At 36.0% G+C, this 25,776-nt stretch overlaps 1 protein-coding gene and 1 long non-coding RNA gene across 4 annotated transcripts in view; one reads left to right on the top strand and one right to left on the bottom strand.

Annotated features, from left to right (window-relative positions):
• Positions 1–25,776, bottom strand: part of LOC113002941 — a 101,234-nt gene that overhangs the window by 3,076 nt on the left and 72,382 nt on the right. The window lies entirely within an intron of this gene.
• Positions 11,544–25,144, top strand: LOC105207961 (UDP-glucosyltransferase 2). 3 transcript variants are annotated; one of them, XM_039452725.1, is made up of 9 exons: positions 11,544–13,447; positions 13,571–14,510; positions 16,597–16,964; positions 17,482–17,748; positions 20,200–20,398; positions 20,551–20,730; positions 21,818–22,135; positions 22,448–22,676; positions 24,517–25,144. In XM_039452725.1, the coding sequence occupies exons 3-9, from the start codon at positions 16,719–16,721 to the stop codon at positions 24,656–24,658; spliced, it is 1,581 nt and encodes a 526-aa protein (XP_039308659.1). In that variant the 5' UTR covers positions 11,544–13,447; positions 13,571–14,510; positions 16,597–16,718; the 3' UTR covers positions 24,659–25,144. The 3 variants fall into 3 exon arrangements, with proteins under 3 accessions (XP_039308659.1, XP_039308658.1, XP_039308657.1); XM_039452724.1 differs by having other exon boundaries at positions 13,530–14,510; XM_039452723.1 differs by having other exon boundaries at positions 11,544–14,528.

The raw sequence follows: 25,776 nt of genomic DNA, 5'->3' as shown, positions 1-25,776 counted from the left end.
CACATCGGAGAAAGTGAAATCGCAAGGAAAATGTGTGGCTGCCCGCGGAACAGCCGACGCGTTCGCAGCTCCCTGCTCTCCGCGCACGAATTCTTATTAACATTTTTTGGACGGTGACGCCTTTTAGCGGAGATTCGTGTCTCTCGCACGAGGATTGAGGAATTCGTGTACGTCAAGGTCTCTATTATCGACGAGGAAAGCCAGTCTATATTCATTAGTGAACCAAATGTCAGAGTTACGTTTAAAAAAAAAAAAAAAAAGAACTAGTCTCTCATCCTATTGAAAAATTCACAAAATACGTCTCACTGTTTCTCCATAATTGTCTTTAATTAGCGCGTTCCCTAACAATGGTTTTTCTTTTTTTTAATTTCGTAGTTTCTATTGTCCAACCATATAATCAGAAAAAGTGAAAATAAGCATGAACGGGACGAATCGATGTGTTTGCGTGGTCATATAAAAATGTTAGAATACACTTTTCAATGTGTGAAGCTGCGATTTCAAATAACACAGCCTCCTTTCTCACGAGCTACAATGTTAAATTGGATATTACAGCTCTTTCAGTCACAGCGCTGCTTCAGTAATTGAAATTATCTTTTAACTATTATCAAATAACAATTACAACGATGTAATAAAATTATATCTGTTTATAAACTAATCTCGTAATTTTATACACTAAGAAAAATTTTTTTAATGAAAAAAAATGCATTTTCTTAAAACCATATATTTTTCCAAAAAATGTACGAAATATTTAAATTGCGCTAATTATAAAGAGAATATACTGTTCTTTGAAATAACTACTGTACTATTGTCTTTCAACAAATAAAATCCAAGTAGTAATATCTTTATTTTAATAAAACCTAAATTCTTAATATTTTTTTTTATTAAATTCAAGTGGCACTATCTTTGTATTTTCATTGAAAAATCTTTTCGTTCTAACCCAAGTAGATGTATTTAAACAAGTTTCAATGCAATATAGTACTTAATTAATCTCAAAGAATTAAAGAGGAAACAGAAATAAGAAAATTTTATTAAAATAAAAAATTTTAATATATAAAATCTTGGCGCTACTAGATAAGACAAACAATGAAAAGAACTGAAATTAGAAAAAATGCGACATAAATAACACTCGTCAGACACACCTTATAACAGCGAAATAAGTTTAAGATTAAGTTTCTTTAACATTTAGGTAACATTGTAAGTCATTATAATTTTTTAAATTACTATAACTATTATATTTTACAACAATATTATATTTAGACATCTAGCAGCGCCAAGTTTGGTGTTAAAAACTTTTTATTTTAATTAAATTTCCTTATTTTTGTCTTTTTTTTAATTCTTTGGGATTAAATGTTATATATCCCACTAAAACTTTTTTAAATTACATACATCCCATTTTGACTAAAGAAAGATTTTAGATGACGAGAGTGACTTTGTTTCTCGCACGACCAATTTCACGCATCAAGATTATGTAATAAATTGATCAATGAATTATTTTTAACCTAACTGCAAGTAAACATGCTATTGGGACCCACCGAGTAAATATATATATTTTTTGTAAGATATTTTTTCTTTCACAATCAGTATAGGTTTTATGCATTTTATAAATTTTTATTTAACATTTAATAATCTAACTTGACTTAATGAAGCAATTAAGTTATAAATTAGATTATTAAATTAATTTTTACATCATTAGAAGTTAATTAAATATCATTTTTTATATGCTTTGCCAGATTTCTTAACGTTTTTATCACTTTCACTTGTCATTATTTATTAGTCAAATTTTATAATTATATAATGAAATTGTAAGTTTGATTTGTTTCTTTCTTCGTCGCGCCTTCAGTTAGATTCACCGCTAATCGCGAGAAAATATTCTGCGGGAGTTCTCGACTCAGGTGATATAATTACATCACAAAACTTTCCTTTATTAAGAATAATTTGATCATGCTCTCATGCTTCCTAAGAGCTTAAGATTAAAATTAAAGATGTTGGCGGTCTCTTCGCGAGCAGTAACCGGAAAAATTAACGTAGCGGTCTACCATGACTGATGCTATCCTAGACGACGAGGAATCCAACGCTACGCGCTGAAAGTTAACGCGAGATGTTGCATGAGCATCCAAGAAAAAGTGCGACTGAGAAGGATTGGTGTGATTCAAGCCGCGCTTAAAATACTAATTGCAAGATGTAATAGTGGAGGTCAGGCACCTCATAACCGTCTATTCGTAGTTATTTTGGCACGGTCACGTTTTTACGTTCTTGCTTGATATGCGTGGTACGCAAATGTGTCAAATGGAAGACTCAATGAAAGACTCAATACAAAACCTTGAGATACGTCAATTTTTAATTCTAATTCAATCTATATAAAATATCTATCTAATCTGTTTAATTGTTATTTGTAAATATTGTTAAAAAAATAATTTTTTAATAGAGAATTAAAAGAATCTTTTCTCATTAAAAGCACTAAAAAATAAGTAGTTTTCACAAATATTTTTTAATTAAAAAGATCTTTACAGATAAAAAAGCTTATTTTATTTATTAAATTCAAACAACATTAGAATCTTTTTATTACTGTAGAGCTAATAAAAATCAAAAATGTAAATAATGCGATGCAAAAGAAATTTTTTTTAACAGTGATTACGGTCACGCCTCGTAATCATTTGAAATGATAAGATCAAAGTGATCTTCGCTTTCCGTGAACATAATTACCTGAATAATTATTAATAAAATAAAAATAACATAATGGAATGACGGTAAAAAAAGATTTACTTTTTTGCAGATATAAATTATAACAAAATATCATAGTTTTTTAAGGACCGAAATTGATTGAAGAAGTATTTTGGTACACAATTTAAATTGCAACATAATCAGCCAATCAGTTCTTAAAATATTATAAACATAGAAAATGTTTTCATACGAATAATTTTCATAGAAATATTTTATACGAATTTGGAAAATATAATTTTTAGAAAAACATATAAGTCTACGTACAAATTTCAATAAGTTCTCTTACATAAAAAATATTTCAATGCCGATAGTTTCTAAATAAAAAATATTTGGTATTTTTTTACTTTCACTTCTTCTAATTTTGAATCAAGTAATTCAAGTGAAAGTTTAGAAACGTATTTTTTAGACTACAAAATATTCAGAATAGATTTAGGGATTTTTGCAAGAAAATTTTTTTAATAGTGTGAAACGCGAAGTGTACGAAATCAATTAACATATAATGCGTGAAAGACATAAAATTGTAAAACGACAAGTTTACGACTTCAAGTTCGGTGCCACTGCACGGAATAATACGAGTTTCCTCGGCAATAATCGCACGGATAAGGCTTTTATGTAATTCTTTTTTGTCGATATTTGCGCGCGATCGACAGAAATGCAGAATTAAACGTATATGTACACAGATCCGGCGAGCATTTCAGAATCACGGTCTCGCCAAACAGAATACAGATAATCTACAAAGCTCGTCGTATTCGAGGGCTGGCTTCGGAGCTTCAGGGAAGTTACCAAAGTTAAATAATCGCGTTAATTAAAGGCGTCTCGTTAAATTATACAGTAGCCTCATGTGTCAAAAACACTTTGAAGGAGAGAGGCAGCTTCGTTCAGATGTAGCTCTCTCGTCTCATCACGCTTCGTAAATTCAAAATTAAATACGCATCTCCGTGATGAGACGGATGTGGCCTGATCTATTCTGTTTATCCGAATACTCAGGTAACTCATTTCAATGCTGACGCGTATTTTTCGACCGTATTTTTCAATACGATAACGAATGTCCCTCGCGGAAAAAAATATAATTAATTTTTTCGAACGAATTCATTTAAAATTAATTAAAATTCGATATAAACGAATAACAATTCTGTTCTGGCATGCACGAAAACTGCAAGTGAACCGCCGAAGGCCGTCGCTGCACACGGCACACTTTTGCGGAGCGCGGCAAGAATTGATTAATCCAAGACAAGCAACATAAGTTCGACGAAAGTTTCCGAATAACTATTTTCTGAGAAACTAATAGCCCATTTCCGCGGATATTACGCCATGATGGAGTTTTGCTTCATTAATCTGAGAGTATTGGTTTATCTCGTTATTATTCAGAAATTCATGAAACGCCGATTGCCGTATCGGGTAATAACATGCCCTAGTTCATTTTCTTTTGTCGACTGGTGACAGTGTGAAAGGTTTCCCCAGTGATTTACTTCGTTATTTATAGACGGTAAAAGATATAACGTATTACTAATATGTTATATCTTGTGCGCCTGTATATACGAGTTAGAATCGAATATGCCTGCGAATAGATTAAGCGATTATTGCACGTATGAATCGTAGAAACAGGTTTCTATAAACCATTTTCGCTTTTAAATGAAAAAGGCAACAATTTAGTAGGCTTCACTTCGGATTTATTGATTTGTTATTAGAAACTTATCTCTCGCGAAGAGAGCTGCTACCTATTTGTCGTTCACTCGAGGCATCTCTTGAGAAACTAAACGTGACTTGCGTTATTTATATAAAATTATCTAGATAATCATCTAGATAAAGAAATAGCTTTATCTTATTTTTATTTTAAATAAAAGAAGTGTTATCTTTCCAAATGATCGAAGATAACGTGAACGATAACGAAAATAAATATTGTTCTTAATCTCAACCTCTAAAAAATTACCATTTATCTTAACGTTAAAATTTGTTCAAAGTTATAGTTATAGGAAATTCCCTGTAAGTATTGAAAATCTATAGTATATGTAACGTGAATTATAAATTTTCAATACTGACAGTGCATATCGGATCAGCAATAGTAGAGCAATATAATAATTGTCTCTTGTAGTAAATTTGAAAACTTTTACAAGGAATTTTTTTCTATTTTTATATAATGTGAGTTACATTCCTTGTATTTTTAACTTTGACTTTTATTTCCATATCAATTCAAATCCAAAGAGAATACTTTTTGTCAATTTAAATTATTTGAAGAATTTTTGTTTTTAACAAATAAAGATTTAGAAATAAAAGTATGGATATACTGTTTTCATATTCTAAATTGTTTTGCTCACTAATGATATCATCTAAAAATTGTCCAAATAAACCCGTATATAATTTCATCTTTAATCTAGATAAATAAAAATAAAATAATCTTCATCTTACTTAAGACACATTTACATGTAATTCACATTATTCTTATCTAGATAATTTCAGATTATTTAAATGCAGCACTGAAGGCGACGTTACCTCGAAATTATTAATTAAATAATATTGTACAAAATAATAACACGTGCTGAACGCACGGTTTGTTTCATTAATTCCATCGCGTATCTCCACTCGCGATCGAGATCACGGAGAATATTATTTTCTATTTCTACGGTATGATATGGTCCTATACAACCTGTACACAGTGTTCGTGAGAGCGAGCAACGAACGGGCACGTGGAAGAATTCACCGCGACACGAGTCGCCCGCGGCGCGTCGCTTTCTATACGGCGAGCGCCGAAAACTCGAGACGGCCTCGAGAAAACGATACCCGAAACCGGATATCACCCAGATACGAACAGCCGTGGACACGGAGCGAGGAAAGAAGAACTTGTTTTCAGAGGCGGCGTCGGTTAACGAAGGCGCTGTAATGAAATATAGGATACCGTCGCACCTAACTCCGCCAAGATTCGATAAGAAACGATTAATCCAGTTGATAGAACGATATGAATAATCGATGATGATATAATATACGCGAAACGTTTTATAATCCGGCGTCGAATGCAGTTTATAGTAAACTAGAAAGTTTTACAGAGAAATCAAGGATGATGTAAGGATATCGATAAAATTCCCATTTTGTTAACAAGCGATATTCAAGCCGTCCATCCAGCGTTAGAGGAGACGGAAGGAAGACATTTCTCTCTCTCTCTCTCTCTCTCTCGTCTCTCACGCGTTTTATTTCGACTTCGCTCTTCTTTTTCGATAGCAGATTGCGGTAACATAAATCATGGATTTGAAAAGCCCATTTGTAACGGGTCCTGAATACCCCTTCCGCGTCAGTTTACACTGCAAATATTTCGCATCGCGTCACTCATATTATAAACGTCAAAATAACGGCGTAGCCGAGCTATAATATTTAGAGATAAAGCGCGGAATATAATGCAACGTACATCATGTCGAGCAATGTTAAAATGTATTACCGCAATCGCAGCATGATATAATAGCATTGTCGGAATAATCTCGCGAATGCACCGGAATACGGGGCTGCTCTTCAGCCGCGGTACGTACATCGGAATATTTCCGCGGCATTCCGCGGTATATCAAGCGCCCAGTTATCGATAATGGCCAATGTGCTATGCAAACGGAAGCTGGCGCTGCGCTACCGCGTGTCAGCTCAAATATACTGAGCCGTCTTACTCGGAAATTTTCGATTAACACGAGGGAAAGTCCGGTTCGTTGCGCAATCGCGCGCGTCAACGGCTTTTCCCGCGGCGAGGCCGCGGACAAAAATCGCGGCTCACGGTTCGCCACGGCATACGACAATGAACGCACGAGCGCGAGTCCGGAAGGAGTTTCTTCTTCCGCCGTTTAAATTCGATCCGTTGCGCGACTCGATTCAGTACGAAAAGAATCGAGGATGACGAAATCTACGGCGACGGAAATGGAGTGGCGCAAACGGCGTCGGTAAATATTTTTCTTGCGTTTTTGGTTTTGTTTTTCTCTCCACGAGGCACGGATTATTCCCGGGGCTCTTCCAGCGGTTCCGATATTTTAGAAAGTTGCCTCGATCAGAGGCGTTCCCCATCTGTTGCGGCGAAACCGCCGATTCGACGGAATGTTGATTAAATTTCGAATGATTGAACGTGTCAAACTTCTGCCAGCAGACGATTGAAATTCAACGGTTTCCCCGATCATTGTATTTATCTCCAAAGATACTTGAAAAGAAGTGGATTCCGCGCGAGAACATTGTATACAATATAAATAATATTAAATATGAATAACGCTTGCCGTAAAGGAAATATGAATAATGCATAAACTTTATAGAGTCATGATGCATCGAACATTCTCGCCAAACACGAATTTTTATGGGAAATTTTTATGCCACGCGCGCGGTTTCCAATTTATTAATTCCATCAAAAGTTTGACCAAAATAAAAAGTGATGACCGTACGCGTATGACCGTAATACAGATTTCGTGGGTAATGGAATATTGATCCCCGACATAAACCAGCGAATGTGTCATTACGATTTTACGCAGCAATGAGTGAGCCGAGTATAACAATGCAAATTTTATGCAGCGATAATGGACACGCCGTGCATGCAAATGCAAATTTTAACGAAGAATAAGAATAAACGGAGGATACGCTGATTGACGAGATGATTATACAGGTGATATTAATAAAAAGAAAATAGAGTGTTTTAAGAGAAGACCGAAAAATAACGTTAAGCAGCATTTTTATAATAATGCAAACACAGTACGTAGCTTTGTCTCGATATAATTTATTTTTTATTCAATACAACGTAATCGCTATTTTTTTAATGGTTGTCCACTTGTTTAGTTTTTTAATTTTTTTTTTTTTTAAGAAGCTAATTAACTTTGATTTTGTAACAATGTTCGTATATAACGAACAAGCGCGATTGAAAATTAGAGAATTAGAATAGAAAGTACTCCCTCATCTATCATATTCGTCCCATAGGACTATTATCTTTTCCGATCATTGCATTTCTTACAAAGAAAAAGTTTGGTAAGAGTAAGTGATGTTCAAATCGTCTTATCTACAAGTTAGAAATCAAGATTAGTTTCTTCCTGAAAAGAATAAAAAAAAAAAAAATAAGTGATTAACTATCATAGAAAATAACGACTATTATATATTCAATAAATTATAATTTGTTGAACAAAACTACATACTTTACATTTATATTATTTATAAAAATAACATTTTCCCAATGTTTTTTAAACCTCCTTTCCCAAACTAGTATTAATATTAATTAATATCTAACTTCAAAAATTAGAGTTTGCTTTTAAGATTTCGATGTCTCTGGCAATTTGTAAAAGTTTCTCTAATTGTTTTGTTCATGTATATAAATATAAAGACGAAAAATTAATGAGAACATATTGCAATATTTTGAATCTGATTCATGGATGCAATAGAAAGCTGATATTATGTCTTGGAAATATTCTAGTTTTTCATCATAACACTTGCAAAGTACATTGCGTAACAGTACCTATGACGTAAATCGCATTAATGTATAACGTCACTTAATTTAGTTTTCCCTGGAAGTCGAGATTTTTGATATCTTCCTCTCCCCCAGATTTCTCTTCCATAAATACAAATTAAATATACTGAATCTTGCAAAATAAATTGTTAACCCTGCCTTATTCGTTTTTTTTCCGCGATCTTACTTCGATGATGTCCACCTGCTAAACCGAACTTGCTTTTTTTTATACTCAAATCCCGCTTCAGCGCGGAAGACATTCGTATGATGTTACCTAGGAAGGATAGTGTAGAAAGAGTAAACCGCGCCAGCATCACGTCGATTTCCTGAATCGTAACGGTCCAGATCAGTGAATATCACGGCGCGCTTGTAGAATTAAAGCTGGAGAGAAAAAAGGGAAAAAGAAACAGTATTTCTTTTCCCTCGTCGAGCGCAGGGACTTTTAATGTGATTCGTCGTGTGTATCTGTGTACATGTGTGTGTACGTTTGTGTATGTCTATGTACGACGTGTGTCTGCAAAAGGTCCAACCTCATAAAATCGGACTTGCGGTAATTTGGCGATTTAACGATCCGTGAAACGCGACCGTACGGTCCTCCGCGTGAAAATTAGCCTTGAAGGGATCGCGGGTACTTCGCGAGTAAATAATCGTAAAATGGGAGAACCGTGTGTGAGAGAGAGAGAGAGAGAGAGAGAGACGTGGGAGCCCGCTTGGCACGGGAGGCTGCAAGAACTCCCTGACGGGTTAATTCGCGAAGCGATTCCAATTACGTGGCTCTAATCGTACGAATTCACGCGATGGTGCGTCACGTCGTGCGCGCGAACCAGTAATTATGTTACGCGTGCGGGGAGATAAATTTGATCGATGATGGAACGCGACAGAATATTCGTTGATTTATATGCAGCTGAATAGGGAAATCTGCTGAACGTACTGAATGCACTTTGGAAATCGATACAGCATTCCGTCGTTTAAATAATTATCAAAGAATTTTCATTATTATAATATAACATATATATTATAATATAATGATGTAATCTAATATTATGAAATTAATTATTAATAATATAATAATATAAAAGAAATAAGAGTCATTTTTCGGTCAGAGCGGATCTTGGCGCTTAATTATATTTTTGTATCAATTATAAAATACATTTTTCGATTCTATAAATTGCGTGTCGAAATATTTGTCAAACTCGAGTTTATCAATAAAGCATTTAAAATGTTAATTGATAATAATTATAACTGATTATTTTTACATGTGTAATTGAATCAAATTATACATCGCACAAATCAGTGTTTCAGTAAAGTTTATTTGTACAGAACCTAATAATACGTTGTAACTAAAGCAGTGAAACTTGTTCTAATTCTTTAAGTTTCGCTCTTGTTTAAAATTCTTGTCGCAACACTCATTGCGCATTTACGCTTTTGGTATCATAGTTTCCCGGTCAAAGACGATCATTGACCTAGGAGCGGCAGGTGGAGACTACAAGATTTCAAAATGACAGAATCGCGAGAGCATCACGAATTGCATAACGGTAAATTATCATAATTCTGCAATATATTGGATAGCAGCGGAAGTAATAAAGCAAAAGTTACGTGTGTTGAAGTCGGAAACGTAGCAGCTTATGAATTCAAGTGGAAATTATGTCGAATCAGTAAAATTATAGTTGCAAGATAATCTATAAACTACATAAATTTCACGTTACAACGTCGACAATAAAATTATGTTTATTTGGAGCACAAATGTTTTTAAACTACATAAGCGAGATCGACTTTAATCACATCCTGTCATTAAACGAATTGTTTTTCCTCGATGTATTTGCATATAAAGATAAAAAAATCATACTATCGTTATCTGTGAAGATAAAAAGATTATTCGAAATGAAAGGATAACTAAATCATCCAATTAAACGCGTGAATAATCGATGCGAATCGAGTGAATGGAGAAAGGGAGAGGTGAATCGCGATGGTATCGTTGATAATTGCTCTGGTGAGTCAGTTGATCCCAAAATAAACTTAAAAGAGTCGATTTTCTCTAGACCAGATGTACATAACATACATGAGAGAATTTTGTGATTATTATAAATTTTCTAAAATAGAATAAATAATATTATTACATTAAGCAAAATAATATTGTTGATTCTTGACGAACTTGTAGATAAAGAAACATTTTTAACAGTAATAAAGTTACTTGCATTATTATTTAATTACTATCATCCTCTTAAATGCGTGCAACAAGAAACATTATTTAAAGAAGTTTGACTGTACAATATGAGCTAAAAGTCAAAGCTAAATAAAAATTTAAAAACTAAAGATTTCTCTAGGTTTAATCTTTTTTTTCTAATTAACAACAAAAAATTTTAATCGCCCAAATTGTGGTCCTAAAACTATCTTTGAAGAAAAAAAATGAAAAATTTAATTTATTTTGATTCTTACTGTGAAAATTATCATATTTTGCTGCAGTTTTAAATAAATAACTTTTAAACGAGTAAATGGGTCTAAATAAACTTTTGTACGAATATTAGAGCTTTATTAGTATATATAAAAAATTTCGATTTAATTGGTAATGCTACTTCCCCATCAAATTTGCAATTGAGTATCGTAAAACGCAATTTTACATAAGAATAAAAAATTAAATAACCTTTAAGCTAATAAGTGAATTGTGTGTGTATTTAAATTTTACACAGATAATATTTAAATGTTATACTAAAATATTGTATAAAAGTTTTAGGTTTTTGACAATATTTTTGAGATATTGATTCTTACGTAAAATTTGCATTTTGTAATACTTATTTACAAAAATGAGGAATTAACATTATGAACTAAATCAAATTCTTTGCATATATCGTACTAATAAAACTAATAAATATTTGTGCAAAATATCATTTCAATCTCCTTACTCGTTAAAAAATAATTTAAAATAAAGAAATATTATTTACATTGCATAAACGATTATAAGTTAAATCATGAGCTAAATATTTCAATTTTTGTGTTTTTTTTAGCTGTTTTATGGCAAAATTTTTTTGGTGTTGATTCTGAATAAAAAAAAGAATAAATCTAAAAGAAACTTTAGTTTTTCAATTTCAATAACTTCTAGATAATATTGCGAAACATCCTTAATAAATTATTTTGTCAATTTGACAATCCACAGCACTTCGTCGACGTCACACGGTTATAAAAAAAAAAAGAATAATTGAATTAAAAAAAAATCAATAAATCTAAAAAAAACTTAAGTCTTTAAATTTAAATAACTTCTAGCTGATATTGCAAAACATCCTTAATAAATAATTTTGTCAATTTGACGATCCACAGCACTTCGTCGACGCCACACGGTTACAAAGTCTCTCAGTTAACGAGATGTTTATCGGATGTCCACTTCTCCGAGTGGTAGGTGCGCCCAAACATCCTCGGACGCGCGACCGACGACGAGGAACGTCTTGGTGGGAGGCAAAACTCTCTCTCTAGAGCTCAGCTGATCATTAAAGCTGCTGCTGGCACAGTCAAACTTTCACGCTCGGCAATACGCGAGCTTCGCGTGCGAGGAGTAGTCCGCCGTCACTTTCAAGGTCCGCGCTTCCGAGTATACAATACATCGATTCCGATTCCAATTCCGAAGCGAGACGCGAAAATCGCGACGCGCCACGTGGTGCGAGCGTACGTGACGGGACGGAGGAAATCACTCGTCGCTGGGCCAGCTACGTGAACCGAAAATCCGCCGACGGATTGGCATGAGGAACGACGAGTAGAGTTCGGAGAAGAGAGACCGATAAAAAGTCGGGCAGGCACGGTCGAAAGTCGGCGGTGGTGTGGTTCCTGTTAACTGAACTTGCTCACCAATTGAAGTTTTATCCTCCTCTCGCTATGAAAATTCTCGTACCGCGCGGCGCCCGTAGCAAACACGTAATTATGAAAACCGATAATTTGATTAGTTGAAGAGATTACTCGAGAACAACTCGATAGAGAAATTGCGTGGCGCTCGAGCAACAAGTTCTCCTTTTTCGCGAGACGCGAATATATTCGACGATAAAGTTATTGCATATTGAAGAGTGCAGCGTTTTAAGTTGGCGCGTTGGGAGAAATGAAAATATAACTACGCGCAACGCGCGGCGGGCACGGGAGCTCATCGGATAAATCGACGATCGATGAACGGATAACGAATTAATTGCATCTCTCGACGTAGAGGGTATCATCCCGACGATTTGTTCATCCATAAAATATTGTTACACACTATGAGCACTCTGCGCCTCGAGAAATATCTCAATCTCGAAACTTTGAAGGAAGACAAATGATACCTGATGCTGGGGGCGACGTTGATCTCTCGACTGCCAGAATCGAGATTATCGCGACGGGCGATCGTGCATACGAGCCGTGCGTTATTAGTGAAAGTCGCCCGCGCCTGTACTGTTTGAGGATCAAGACTAACGGCGCCACGATATTCCCGCCAAGAATCGCGTGAAGGGGGTAAAGAAGGTCAGGAACGAAAGGAAGGATCAAGAGATCTTCGCTTCTCAGCCGGAGAGAAAGGGAAAGATAATTGAGGAAAATGACGGTCGGTCTCTCTCTCTTTCTCTCTCTCTCGCCGACGTTCGAATTTCGACACAGGAGAGACACGCCGTGAGAAATCGGTAAAACGACGCGTTTAAGAAGTCGAGCGCGTCCACAGAGCGAAAAGTTGTGTGTCATTGTTCTCTTTGTCGGCTCTCCCCGAGCGAATATCAGATCGAGGGAAGCCCGGGCACTTTGAGCAAGTTTCGAGAGAGAAAGAGAGAACGGGACGAAGACGAGCGAAGAGACCGCGAAGTAAGAAGCTCTTCTCGAGAGTTATCAGGAGCAAAAAGATTCAAGGGGAACCGTCGGATCGTGGTACTTTGCAGAAACCCGTGCTTTTACGAATGGCGCTTCGCAAGGCTGCGCGAGATACATAAAGGATCGCTGAGAAAACAAATGGAAATTTTGCAGAGTGATACTTCACAATGCCTCTCGCGGAGTGCGGATATTTTAAGTGAATTACACTCGGCAGAAATTTCGAAAGGCGAAGTGGGAAAACATCAAAGTCAAACATGAACCGAAACAAAACGGACACGACGAAACTCCAATTTTTTTTTCTTCTCTAAGAGCGACGAGATACCTTGTCCGCTAACCCGCTTGCCCGTAAGAAACAGAAGATTTCAGCGAGAGCACCTCGGATACCGTTTTACCTCGACGGCGAAGTTATATATCAATTTTCTCGTGCTATTTTACGGCATTTAATGACCGCTATTATCGGGCAGCTATTAAAAAGACGTAAGTAGAAGGTTTAAGGATCGTTAAGCTCCGTGAAGCTTTTCCATTAAAAACTTTTAACTCCTTCATTAAAATTTTTCAGTACTTAAAAATGTATTGAAGACTCGCTTCTGTTACACGCAGATTCTCGCTTACACGGCAAACGAGTTCATTCGCATTGAAGAAAGAGAAAGAAAGAGAGAGAGAGAGAGAGAGAGAGAGAGGAAAATTGGCCAAAGACGCTTCTATGATCGATAATTTCTGTCTCGTCAACCGAAAAAAGAGATTAGGGAAGATTATCTACGGTCAATCTTTCACTCAAAGATCAAAAGGATCCGTCCGTCCATGCCACGAAGGCTATTGCGAAGAATTCCGGCGGTAAATTAGATGAATAAAACCAACGTACTGCAGACGTAAAGCATAAGAGCCATTTTCGAAGCCATTTGCTGCTTACTGGGAAGTGAATGTGGACCGAAAGAGAACGAAATGCCCGATTCTTCGCAGACTTGAAAACGTCTCGAGACGCTTCTCTTTTTCGGCGGTGTGCATTAAAATGATAATGAGCCTTTTGCTCGGATGATTCTTCTGACCTTCGTCATTTAACCGTCTCGGAAGAAGCACGTGAGCAGTAACTCTTGAACTTTAGCAATTCCAATTTGGAGATCGAAAGGATACGGTGACGGAGGATGCGAGGTTCCGCAGTCGTAAAGACGCAGCCAAGCAACGTGCAGACGCGACACGCTCGCGGAACGATCGTGGGGTGATCAACGGCACGGATAGCAACGGCGAGAGACGATTCATCGGGTCCGCCGCCGTGAACTGGAGCGTAAGGGATCCGTACTGCCGCCGCCGCCGGCATCATCCCGTTTACCCGACCGGAAACACTCCGAGGAGAATACGAATTCGCCGCGGATCCTTCAGACCGTTTTTCGCTTCGCCGATGCACGAAAGAAGTTCGTGACGAAAGTGACGCGCGTTCGAACGTAACGGGGATCATTCGTGATAGAGGAGAAAAGGGAAAAAGGAGAAAGAAAGGGAACGGAAACGATGCCAGGTCGTGAGACGATTGTTCTTTTCTGTTGAGGTATCCCTAGTGAAAATAGTATGTTTATTGTAAATTTACAACAAGTTTGCTTATAAAGGGGCATTATCGTTTCGAGGACTGGGACATATTATACATTGAAAAAAAAAATTTGGTAATAGCTACCAAATGTTGAATAAAAAAATGCTAACTAAATAAAATAAATATTTTTTTTATATAATCAAAAATAATTTTACTTTTCTAAATATTTTGTAAATATTACTAAATTTGATATTCGCTAAATATTCCAAAAAGTAAAATTATTTTTGATTATATTAATTGGTAATGTTAACCAAATATTTAATTGTAAAGACAATTTTTATGTAAACTTTTTTCGGAAAAAATGCGGACGGTTTATTTTAAACATTTTACATATAATGACATTTTACCCATAATTAGAAAATTTTGCAAGTAAAAATAATAGAAATCATAGTAGTTATGAAAAAAAGTGTGCAAACACATATTATCTTATGACTTCCGTGAAATATAGACACTCGATAATCATAGAGATAAAAGAGTGAATAAGTTAATAGTATTAATTTGCAGCTATTAGATTATCGTTTAAATTAGGATTACTAAAAAGGAACTAATTTTTAAAATAATTTCTTTTTCAGACATATAAAATTATATTTAAAAAACTACTTTACAAAAATTAAATAAGAAAGGAATTTTGATTCTAAAATGACAAAAAAACTTGTTTTCTTTATAGTTTTTGCTGAATCTGATTGACATTTAAAATATTTTAATTCAACAAGAAAGTATTATAATAAAATTAACATATAAAGCTGTTATAAAAATAAATGTTATGAAATCGTAAAACTAGTAAAATAAATAATATTAAGTAAAAATCAACTGATATATAAACAACATAAATTAATAACAATTAAATTAGTTCAGACCTTCCAAAATTTAAACAAAATATAAATTAATAATGTATAAATCAATAAAATAAATTGGTCTTATTTGGTTAAAACGAATCTTGACGCTTAAAAATATATACACTTTTTGTGTGCAAATCTTACAATTTCTAGTAGTAAAATACTACAACAGAATACAAAATACTCTGAGAGAAAGTTCTTGAAAGACGTAATGAATAATGCTTTCTGCGCCGCAGACAAAATTTAAAATAGTTTTCATCCGTTTTTAGATATTAGTAATTGTTTTATTTTCTTCCGTTAAGCAAAATTATTAAAAATAAGAACATTATTATGTTTACTAGCAGGAAAACATGAATTAATACGTACGTGAAGCTAAACAACAATAATTTACGATAAATTACTACAAAAAAATATTCGAAATTTAAAAACACTAATTTTAATAATTCAAATAATGTAAAAACGCTCTAATAACATAAATAAGAAACCATCGAACTTGACAATCCAAGTCAACTCGTCCACTGTCTTCTCCACGCGCCATCAAAGAGACGGTGTCATTGACAACAAATGCAGAGTCCTACATTTTACGAAAATCGTAAAGCAATGGCGTGCTTAAATACAAATTTTGATAACTACTATACTTTTACTTGCAAAAATTTTTAGTTGTAGATAAAATATGTATTACATGCACAAAGTTTAAAATAAATCATTTGTAGTTTCTGAAAAAAGATTATATTAAAAAAATGAATTTTCTAGTCCTCGAAATGATAATGTCCACTTAAGGATTGAGTACACGTTCATTTAAGCTTTAAAAAATATTTATTGAATTGTTAACGAAACGGAAATCCCCTGAAAATTGAGAGATTGCGTTTAACATCTATTTAAGAGTTTTATGAAGAGTTTTATCGATGGTTATACTGTCTGTGAAGAGTTTTATTGGTGATTACACCGTTTGGAAATATATGTTGCAAATACCTAGTAAATATTTTGTTGACAATAATGTTTCACAACACTTAGAAAACTATAATGGAAGCGTTGGAGATCGCGTCGTAAAACGCCACTTAAACACTTGTTGTGAACATCTCATAAACAATTCCATGTTTAAATTTCCATCTTATAAACAATTCAATAAGTTTATAGCTCGAATGAACATCTACTGAAGCTACTTGAGCAAACTTCTTATAAATTCTTAATAAACGTACCATTTTCACCAGTATCGTCGAGATAAACTCGATACTCCGTCGTGAGAGTGCAACGGCACGCAAGAGGAGGAGAATCACCGTGCAAGAATCGTTCGCCGGATCGTTAAACGGATCGATATCCCGATATCCTGAGGATGGCGCGCGTCGCGTGTCTACTCGGCCTCCACCACATCCTCCTAGGGCTCAGCTTGCTGATCGAACCTCTACTCGGCTACAAAGTCCTGATGGCCACTATGGGTGGCACCAAGTCCCACACGGTGCCCTTCGTCGCCCTTGGTACGAGTCTGAGGTCGCGGGGGCACAACGTCACGCTGCTGAGCGCTTTCCCTGGTCCCGCGGCAAATAATGGTCTTCACGAACTGGTGCCGTCGATCCTCGAGGTGATTTACGACGTACTACGCACGTTCGTCTTCTTATACTCTGGCGAATCTCGAACCAGTAAAATTTTTATTTTATTTCGCGAGCGCCGTTTCTCCTATCCCATTTGGCTCTTGACCCATATTTAATTTTATTACGCCGAGTAATTTATAGGAGAGCTGTTTCTACTTGTTTCGTTTGCATTTTTTTTTAATTCTTTTTTTAAACCTTTGCTTTTAAATCTCTGTTTCCGTCTATCCATTTCATTTCTGCTCGGGTTTAATCCTCCAGAGAAGTTTACATTTCCGTGCCAAAGAAACTTGCAAAACTGAACTGAGAGATGCTGTTTACCATTTCTCCTTTCTCGTTAAATGATCTTTAAAGGATTCAGCTCCAAAGGTCGAACAGGTTTCGCGATACAGTATCGTGACACGGAAGCTGAAAGTTTACGGGCTAACGCTAATCCGACGGCCGCGCGAGCTCTAACGGATTTATATGTTGTGCCGCGCGCACGTGTTTACCGCTCGTATCTCACGGCAGGCTTACGTCGAGAATTTCACGGCTGAATGGGACCTGGTGGGCGCCAGGTTCCGGAATGAGCTTCCGGTTTCACCGTGGGACGCCATGAGATACGCTTGGGAGTCCTGCGAGGCGTTGCTGCAGGACGCGCCGTCGATAGCCGGCATGAGAAGACCGGACGGTGATCCACATGCTCGATGGGACGTCGCGGTGCTCGACGGCGCCTATCCCGAATGCATGCTGGGAATCCTCCACGGCGAGAACGTGCCGACGATAATGTTAAACACGGTAATGCGCCTTTCGCCGTGGCCGAGAAGCGTGGCGGGATCCCCTCGCAATATTTCGATTCCCGTTACCAATTCGTCCCGGTTCTCTCGCCGCGGTAACAGTCGCAACTTGGACTTTTACTCGAGCCGATAAACGATATTATGTTAGCATGACCCGTTTAAGAGTCACGTTAGCCGACGGTTTAAAAATTACAAGCAGCTCTTACATTTTACATTTTTATGCAAGTGTTTTCTTAGTGGTTTTCAATTATCATAATATACATAGCGTTCCGTGCTGGTACAATCGAAAAGGAAATGATTCTAATACATGAAAAAAATAAGTAAATAGTAATAGGAAAACGTAGAATAAATTTTTTTCGTACGATGAATCAAATTTAAAAATTAATATATTATATTTTGATTTAAAGCACAACAACATTTCGAAAACTATTCGTTTTTTGCATAACCGCATTGAGAAAAGAATTTGTTGAAAAATTAAAATATTTAGTCCGATGCGTTCAACTAAACATTGGATTGATTCAACTTTATTATTTAGTTGCACAAAAAAAAGATATAATTCATATATGTCAATCATTAACACTTTTTAATCAAGAATTAACTAAACCAACTCAATATTTAATTGAATTGTACGTGATTTTGAAAAGTATATTAAATATTAATATTTTAACTTTAATCTAGCTTAAAGGTCTTGAATGTGACTTTCAAATAACGTAATTGAATTTATAATGTGCGCCGTAAAGTATGAATTCGGCATATAAAGTTATATCATGCAGTGAGAGAGGTCGTGAGATGGTCGTGAGCCATTTGCATTATAAGCGTACGACTACTCCTGCGATTTTACAACCTCACAGTGGACGTTGCATGTTTACTAGCAGTAAAAAAAATTGTTTGAAAAAAGTTCTTTTTCAAGCCAATGAACTTGTTTAAAATAATTCTCTTTTTTTTAATAAAACATTTTATAAGTGTTTATAAAACCTTGTTTTGTTTGGCAGTTATTAATGTTTAAAATTTATGAAAGATCATTAATTTGTGATTTTTTTTATAATTAAAGATGCCTTTCGTGGCATTAGTTGTTAATATTTTATAACCCTGCTTATCTCACAAACGCATTCTTTTTTTTTCTTCTTCAGCAAATTGTTATTTACGTTTTATATACCTTTCTATCTATAAAGTGATATTTTGATAGAACTCTATGACTATCCAATTGGTAAGAATTAATATTGGTCACGTTGTTATTTAATGAATTATTAAAAAACAAAATGATACACCACTCTCTTCTTTCCTCTATTCCTTTTATTACACAGACAAATAAGATGAATCAGTTGGTACACATCAATTATATAATTACGTGAAAAAAAGAATATAATATTCAATGTGCAATTATTGTACATTTTTTGTTAAAAGCAATTATGCGTTTTTTTTCCCTTATATGAATTGATTCATTACGTGTATAAAAATTTACTTTACAAAATATCTTGTATTTCATGTAAAAATATATCAATTTTCAACGATTATAGAAGTGATGCATCACGAAAAAATTCCGTTCTACGTTTTCAATTTTTTTTTTCATTTAGATTCACTCTTATTTGTACCACCAGTTAGAACACCCTATATAAAGCATACACTTATCACATATTATATAAATATTTAACATTGCAACGCACGCAATGACGTGAACTTTATTTGATTGATCGCCATTGCTGTATTCATAATGCAATGCATCTTTTTAATATAAATGAATGAAATGAGAACTCTTTGCATTAGATTGCATTTTTCACTCAGTGGATGAATATTTATAAATGGTTGAATATTTCTTGAAAAAATTTTTTTTTTTTAATATCTGTAAGCGAATTCTTTGCGGTAAGGAATCATTTCTCGAAAGAACAACGGCAGTTGGCTCCTTTGTCAATTTTTTCTTCTCTTTCCACGAAAATATAATAACAAAGAGCAAAGCTGTACAACCGTATCGTGATTATTTCACGAGCGCGGAATGCAAAAAAACATACTTGTTTGTCCCAACGTTTCCGCGTATAAATGAAAAGTAAACGGTGAACATCGCGTTGCTCACTTGTGTGTAACTAATATGACAAAGTGCGAAGTAATCTCATCTCTTCAAACAGCCTACACGCGTATGTCCCGGTATGCTCAGCCAATCTTAGAAACGCGCTAAGCAAAAGCGTTGGCCGGCCAGCTTTTATCGATTTTCTCTTCTTTCCTCCTCTATTCGTTCAACGTTCAATGACGTCAATGACGCGTAATGATAAAACGAGCCTGCGATATAACGCGATGGAGCAACAAGATCCCTCACCCGATGCTAAAAAGGAGTGGATCTCGCGGCGCAATTTCTTCCTTTTCTAAAAACCGATATCCTTGCTTCATTAAAGCCATTTGCTTTCGCTGTGCAACGAGTCACTAACAAGTAATGAGAGAACGACGTGACGTTATTCCGCAGGTGGCATTGTACAGCGGGTCCATTATGCGACAGGGCAATCCATCACCGTGGTCGGTGACGCCGTATTTCGGTAAAGCGATCACGCAGGACATGACTTTCCTCCAGAGAGTCCTGAACGCGGCGGCACTGCTCACTCTGAAGATTATGCATTGGTTCACGCTCTCGATTTATCTTCAGCCGACGCTCCAGCGATACCTCGGTGAGCAGTAAATCAATTTCGGCGGCCTCCGCGCCCCGCCGCACGCCGACTCGTCGAATTGTATCGACGCTGACGATTGTATGCTAATATCGGATTTATATAATTAAGCACTTACATAGCCCAATGACCATGTCGTATTTTGCTTTTGACAGGCAATCACATACCCGACGATCTGCACAGCCTGACGGCGGAGGTCCCTCTGACTTTACAAAACAGTCATTATAGCGTGGGCGATTCCGCGCCCTACTTGTCGAATGTCGTAAATGTGGCGTGCCTCCACTGCAGACCGGCGATGCAATTAAGTCCCGACTTAGAGGCCTTCCTGCGACACGGTATAATCTCACACACGATTTCGCATTACTCTTTCGTGATTTACATCATTCCTGACAGTCATTAATTATGTCGAAACGCCGAAAACTTCCGTATCTCACAGCAAAACGGTCATAAAGATTTTATGTTATCGCGTATCTAATGTTTCTATTCTTTACTATTTGATTGGCAATATATTTAATAATGCCATTTAAAAGTTTATACTACGCGAACTTTCTTTTCTCGACAAATGTTTGCTATCAAAGAAACAACACGAAACTTCTGTTGAACTTGTTTGTTGCGGTTAAAAGGGAACGGCCGATAGCTCGTCTTTCTTATAGTTACGGTGACCACATGTTCTTTATCGTTAAGAATAGTTTTTTATTTCAGATAGCTGATGTCTTTATTTATCTTTCTAAATCTCAATTTCGTTCTTTATTTTAACGATAATATCGAAAATTTTTTTCCGTTAGCGTTCCAATGTGTAAAATTCCATGCAATATAATTTGTTTTGTCTTCTATCACTTACTTTTTTAATCTTTTTTTATTAAAATTATTCAAATTAGATTTATTTTTATTTTTTTATTGTTTCAAACCTATTTTAAGTTTAAATCAAAAGTTTGTCCCAGTACAATTTTGAACCAGTTTTGAACTATCAGAAAACTGTCCAATGTTTCATTTCGGTATACTGCCCAAGAAAATTTTGCAATACACAAAACAGTCACAAACTGGTTTGGAAACATAGGAAAGGAAACGTAATAAAATTTTCAAGTTTATATCCTTTATTTTCTTTAAGAAACCATGGTCACCGTACTTGTATTTGAAATAAAATTTTTTCAATTTATTTGTTACATATTTGTTCCGTAATGAAAATTTTAACAAATCAAAAGATCTGACAATTCTTCCTAACGCGAAGATATGAAATAAGTGTAAAATTCTATTGTTTGAGAAATGGCGATGCTTCTTCCGCCAATCGGTACAAGAACCGTAACGATCGTAATTTGGCATCGCGTTGATTTCTATTTTCCAATTTCTCGCCATTCAATTGAAATGAAGTATAGCACGATAAAAAGTCTCTCGGGCTAAACGTACCGTACGAAACTTTTACAGGCTTCGTGTTTGTCTCGATGGGATCGTCGGTGCGGGCTTCTGGGATGCCAGAGGCGCTACGGCAGATCTTTGTCGCGGTTTTCTCCACGCTACCGTACAATGTCGTTTGGAAGTGGGACGGTGGCAAGATCAAGGATTTGCCGGCGAATGTAAGGACGGCCGCTTGGTGGCCGCAGCAGGAGCTACTCGGCCATCCCAAGCTACGTGCCTTCGTTTCCCACGGCGGTCTGTTGTCTCTGCACGAGGCGGCTTACCACGGCGCACCGACACTGGTCCTGCCTGTTTTCTGCGATCACGATGGAAACGCCGCGCAAGCTGGTAAATCCTTTCTCCTTCACACGCGTATACTAGCGCGGCAGCCTTTGGTCCGCCGAGATCGATAATCGAGAATAATCGTGGGGGCTTTGAAGAAGAAGCTCCTCGGAGAAAATAATAGAAAAACCCGAATAGAATCGATTGATCATCGTTTAAACTAGTGAGTAAATGTGCGAAGGAGAAAACAGTTTGAACGTCTTTCGAAAGTAGAGATTGCAATCTTTGTAAGGTGGAACTTGTAAAGAGAACTATCTTACGACAGTTCATTAGCAGTTTAACACAAGCTACATCTTCCTGTACTTGTTTTTGACGTAGATAAACTCGGCTACGCTTTGGTAATGGATCTGGCCGGCATATCTATCAGTGCGCTTCGCGAAGGTATAATTAAAGTCGCCGCACTTCACAATAATTCGTACAGAGAGGCGGCGAGAAAGAGGAGCGCGTTACTGCGTGATCTACCGATCGGTCCCAGAGAATTGGCCACGTGGTGGGTAGAACACGTTGCCAAGCATGGTGGAGCCGATCATTTGAAAAGCTCAATCAGGTAATATCGCTTTTTCGAATAATTATTATTACACGACGTATTGATCCCTTACAATAAATGTGCATGCAAATGTACGTTTCAGTATGGCAATTCAGACAATTTAGATAATTCAGCTAAGTTTTGAAAGTTTTGTGTTGGCCATTCTCCATTTTAATTTTAAAGGACTTGGGTAGTTAAAAATATCTTTGTAAGAAGTTCGTTGGTAATTCTTCCCATTAAATTTTATATGAAGCACTTAGATGAAAGAGTATCTATCGAGCTATCGGGCGTTCCTTTTAATTGTAGAGCCAACAGAAAGAACTATGCTCAGTTTCTTATGGAATATTTAGGCACCTGTTGAACAGCATTGAGACAAAGCTAGAATTGTAGGGCATCGCAAGAGAATTAAAAAGTTTCAACATTGTAAAATGATTCTCTTGAGTGCTAGAGCTGTCCAAAGTTCGCTAGTATGACTGTGTATTGTACTATTTACAACTGGTGGCCCGGTTTCTCTGCGTCCATGGAACTTCCCCGTAGTACCATATGGTGATCTATACACAATTAGTCTGGGATCATATCAGATTAAACAGGCTAAGTGGTATTAGAGAGAGCATGTGGTTACAAGGGCTATATTTTATACAGCTAAGTCGTGATGTTGAGGCGACAAATCTTGCTAATTATGGCATACTATATAACTCTATTTTCTCAAAGCCCGAGCACAATGCAGACATATAAATCATACTCGTTATTATGTATATGTTTTGATAGAACGTGTTTTGATAGAGCTTAAGCCACTATAGAATATTACCGCTTTTGCAAGGATGGACGTCGTACGGTTGGACGCTGTACGCACAGGGAAATAACAGTTTTGCTAAAGTATCTAAAAGTTTAGATTTAGGTTTGAATACAGATTTGAAAATAATTTATTCAGGTCTGCAAAATAATTATGTTGAACTCCCAAACTGAAGTGCTAGAATATCAAAATTTTTTGCAGCATTGCTCACCATACTTGAACATCCGTCACAATTTTATTTTAATGGTTCAATAAAATTATTTTTAGATCTAGCTGCGTGGCACACATTTGCCGAATTCAAAACAGCTTTTTAAGAACTCAGAAATTTATTATCACAAAAATTCAATTGCTAATCAAGTTAATCAGTTTTTATGCTTGCAAGCATCTCTACTACCCCTCTCGCCCTTATACCGAAAACTGTAAAGAATTTATTGCGAAAAATATTCGGTGGTCAAACTGACTAATCGGAAGACACCCTATGCGGCGTACAACAGTTTAGGGAATCCTGTAAATGTTTATAAATTCATCTAGAAAATTATTGAGCACGAAGATCTGCTTTCTGCTGGTACAGCCATTCTCGTTATTTGAATATTTTCAGATCTGTATCTAGCTAAATATATCTAGGTACTTCAACAAAATCGCCCTTTCCGTACATGTGATGAATCATATGGTATCTGGGATGCCCAATACTTTGACAAAGACATCCATGCTAGCAAAATTAGCTAACGATGTCTTTGGAGTTTTAAAGAGCTCTGATAATGAAGAGGAAACTGAAAATGTATAAGGTTTCTATATTCGTCAAATTTCAATTTAGCAGTTAAAACCTTCCGCTTCGTGCTTTGTGAGTGCCGCTCCTTCGCTCCCTATCAATTAATATCGATATGACTCGTGACTGTTTACTCGAGGCCAAAACTGAGCATAGTTCCTTCATCTCGTTTCATATCAAACATTTACCGTGAAAACAAAATTCGCGTCACAAACGTATTTTAAATTACATCATTAGATATAATGCTGATCAAATAATGAAATAAAGAGATCAAGTAAATTAAACCTCTTGATATATTTCAGGTACATGAGCGTGTTCCATTATTACAGCATGGACGTTGCAATGTTTTATATACTGAGTTTAATCCTGATAATTTACGGGCTCAAAAAATTGTGCTGGCGAGCAGTGATCAATCAGCATGCTTTTAAGAAGAAAGTAGACTGATCGATAATCCCGTGAAGTCCTCTGCTAAATTTATTTTATTTATTGTAGCGCATAGAATGTAATCTCTTAATGATACGTAAGTATAATTGTAATTGGGGATTATGTAAGTCGAAGGGCAATCTTGGCTTCTTAAAGATCTCTAATATATTTTAATTTAATTATAAGTAAATTGTAATTATACTTTAGCCGCTACACTATAATTACAATTCACAATAAGCTCGTTTAATTTGTATGTTATCTGTAATATCTATATGACAAGTTATAAAAAAAAAGTTTATACGTACATGCAATAAGAGATACTTTTACGTATAATACAGCGCGTTTTCATTGACGTAGAGGAGAAGAGAAATTCATTAACCGCTGATATAATAGGGATCTACTTTCCGCAAGCTGTTACAGCGAGTGAATGTCATGACCATGATAAACCATTTTTATCTATGTTATCCGTACATTTTATGCTGTAAATAACAAATTGAGTCTCACAAGCCTTTCCATTTCAATTAATATCTCGACTTGGCGTGACAATTGATATTTACTGCGTTATGAAAAAAATTCATTATTGAAATTAATTTTAATAAATCAACAATTATGAAATTCTACAGCCGTCAAATTGTTAAACGAACAAATGATTAATACGAGAGCTGCAACTAAAATATATTTATACAGCACAGAGGGATAGCCATGTATTCAAATTCTCTCCGTTTATGCGCTCTTCGAGCGAACTTATTCAACATTTCAAATGGGAGAAAAATGAGAAGAGGAGGAGAAGAAAGAGGATAGAGTGCTGCTGACAAAATTTAATGCATCACAATAAATGTGTGGAAGCAACGACGGAAGGAAGCGCGCGCGTAGGAAGACGTCAAAGGTCAACGAACGCGTCTATAGACGTGGAGGATATAGATATAGCTTCAAAGGATTAGTGATGTTAGTGTACAAACATAGGGATTCGCGGGGCTTCATCTCAAATGCACACGTGCTTCTGCAACAAGCCGCGCGGTTTACACGTTTCGCGCAAAGGCACGCAGAAACTGGCGTACGTTCGGCCTCGGAGAGAGTTTACGACATACGTCGATGAATTTAAGGGACCGTTAGTCGCGTACAGCGCGTTTAAGGGAAGG

The sequence above is a fragment of the Solenopsis invicta genome, chromosome 8, assembly GCF_016802725.1.
Source record: "Solenopsis invicta isolate M01_SB chromosome 8, UNIL_Sinv_3.0, whole genome shotgun sequence".
NCBI lineage: Eukaryota > Metazoa > Arthropoda > Insecta > Hymenoptera > Formicidae > Solenopsis > Solenopsis invicta.
This window is presented reverse-complemented; position numbering and strand designations above follow the sequence as displayed.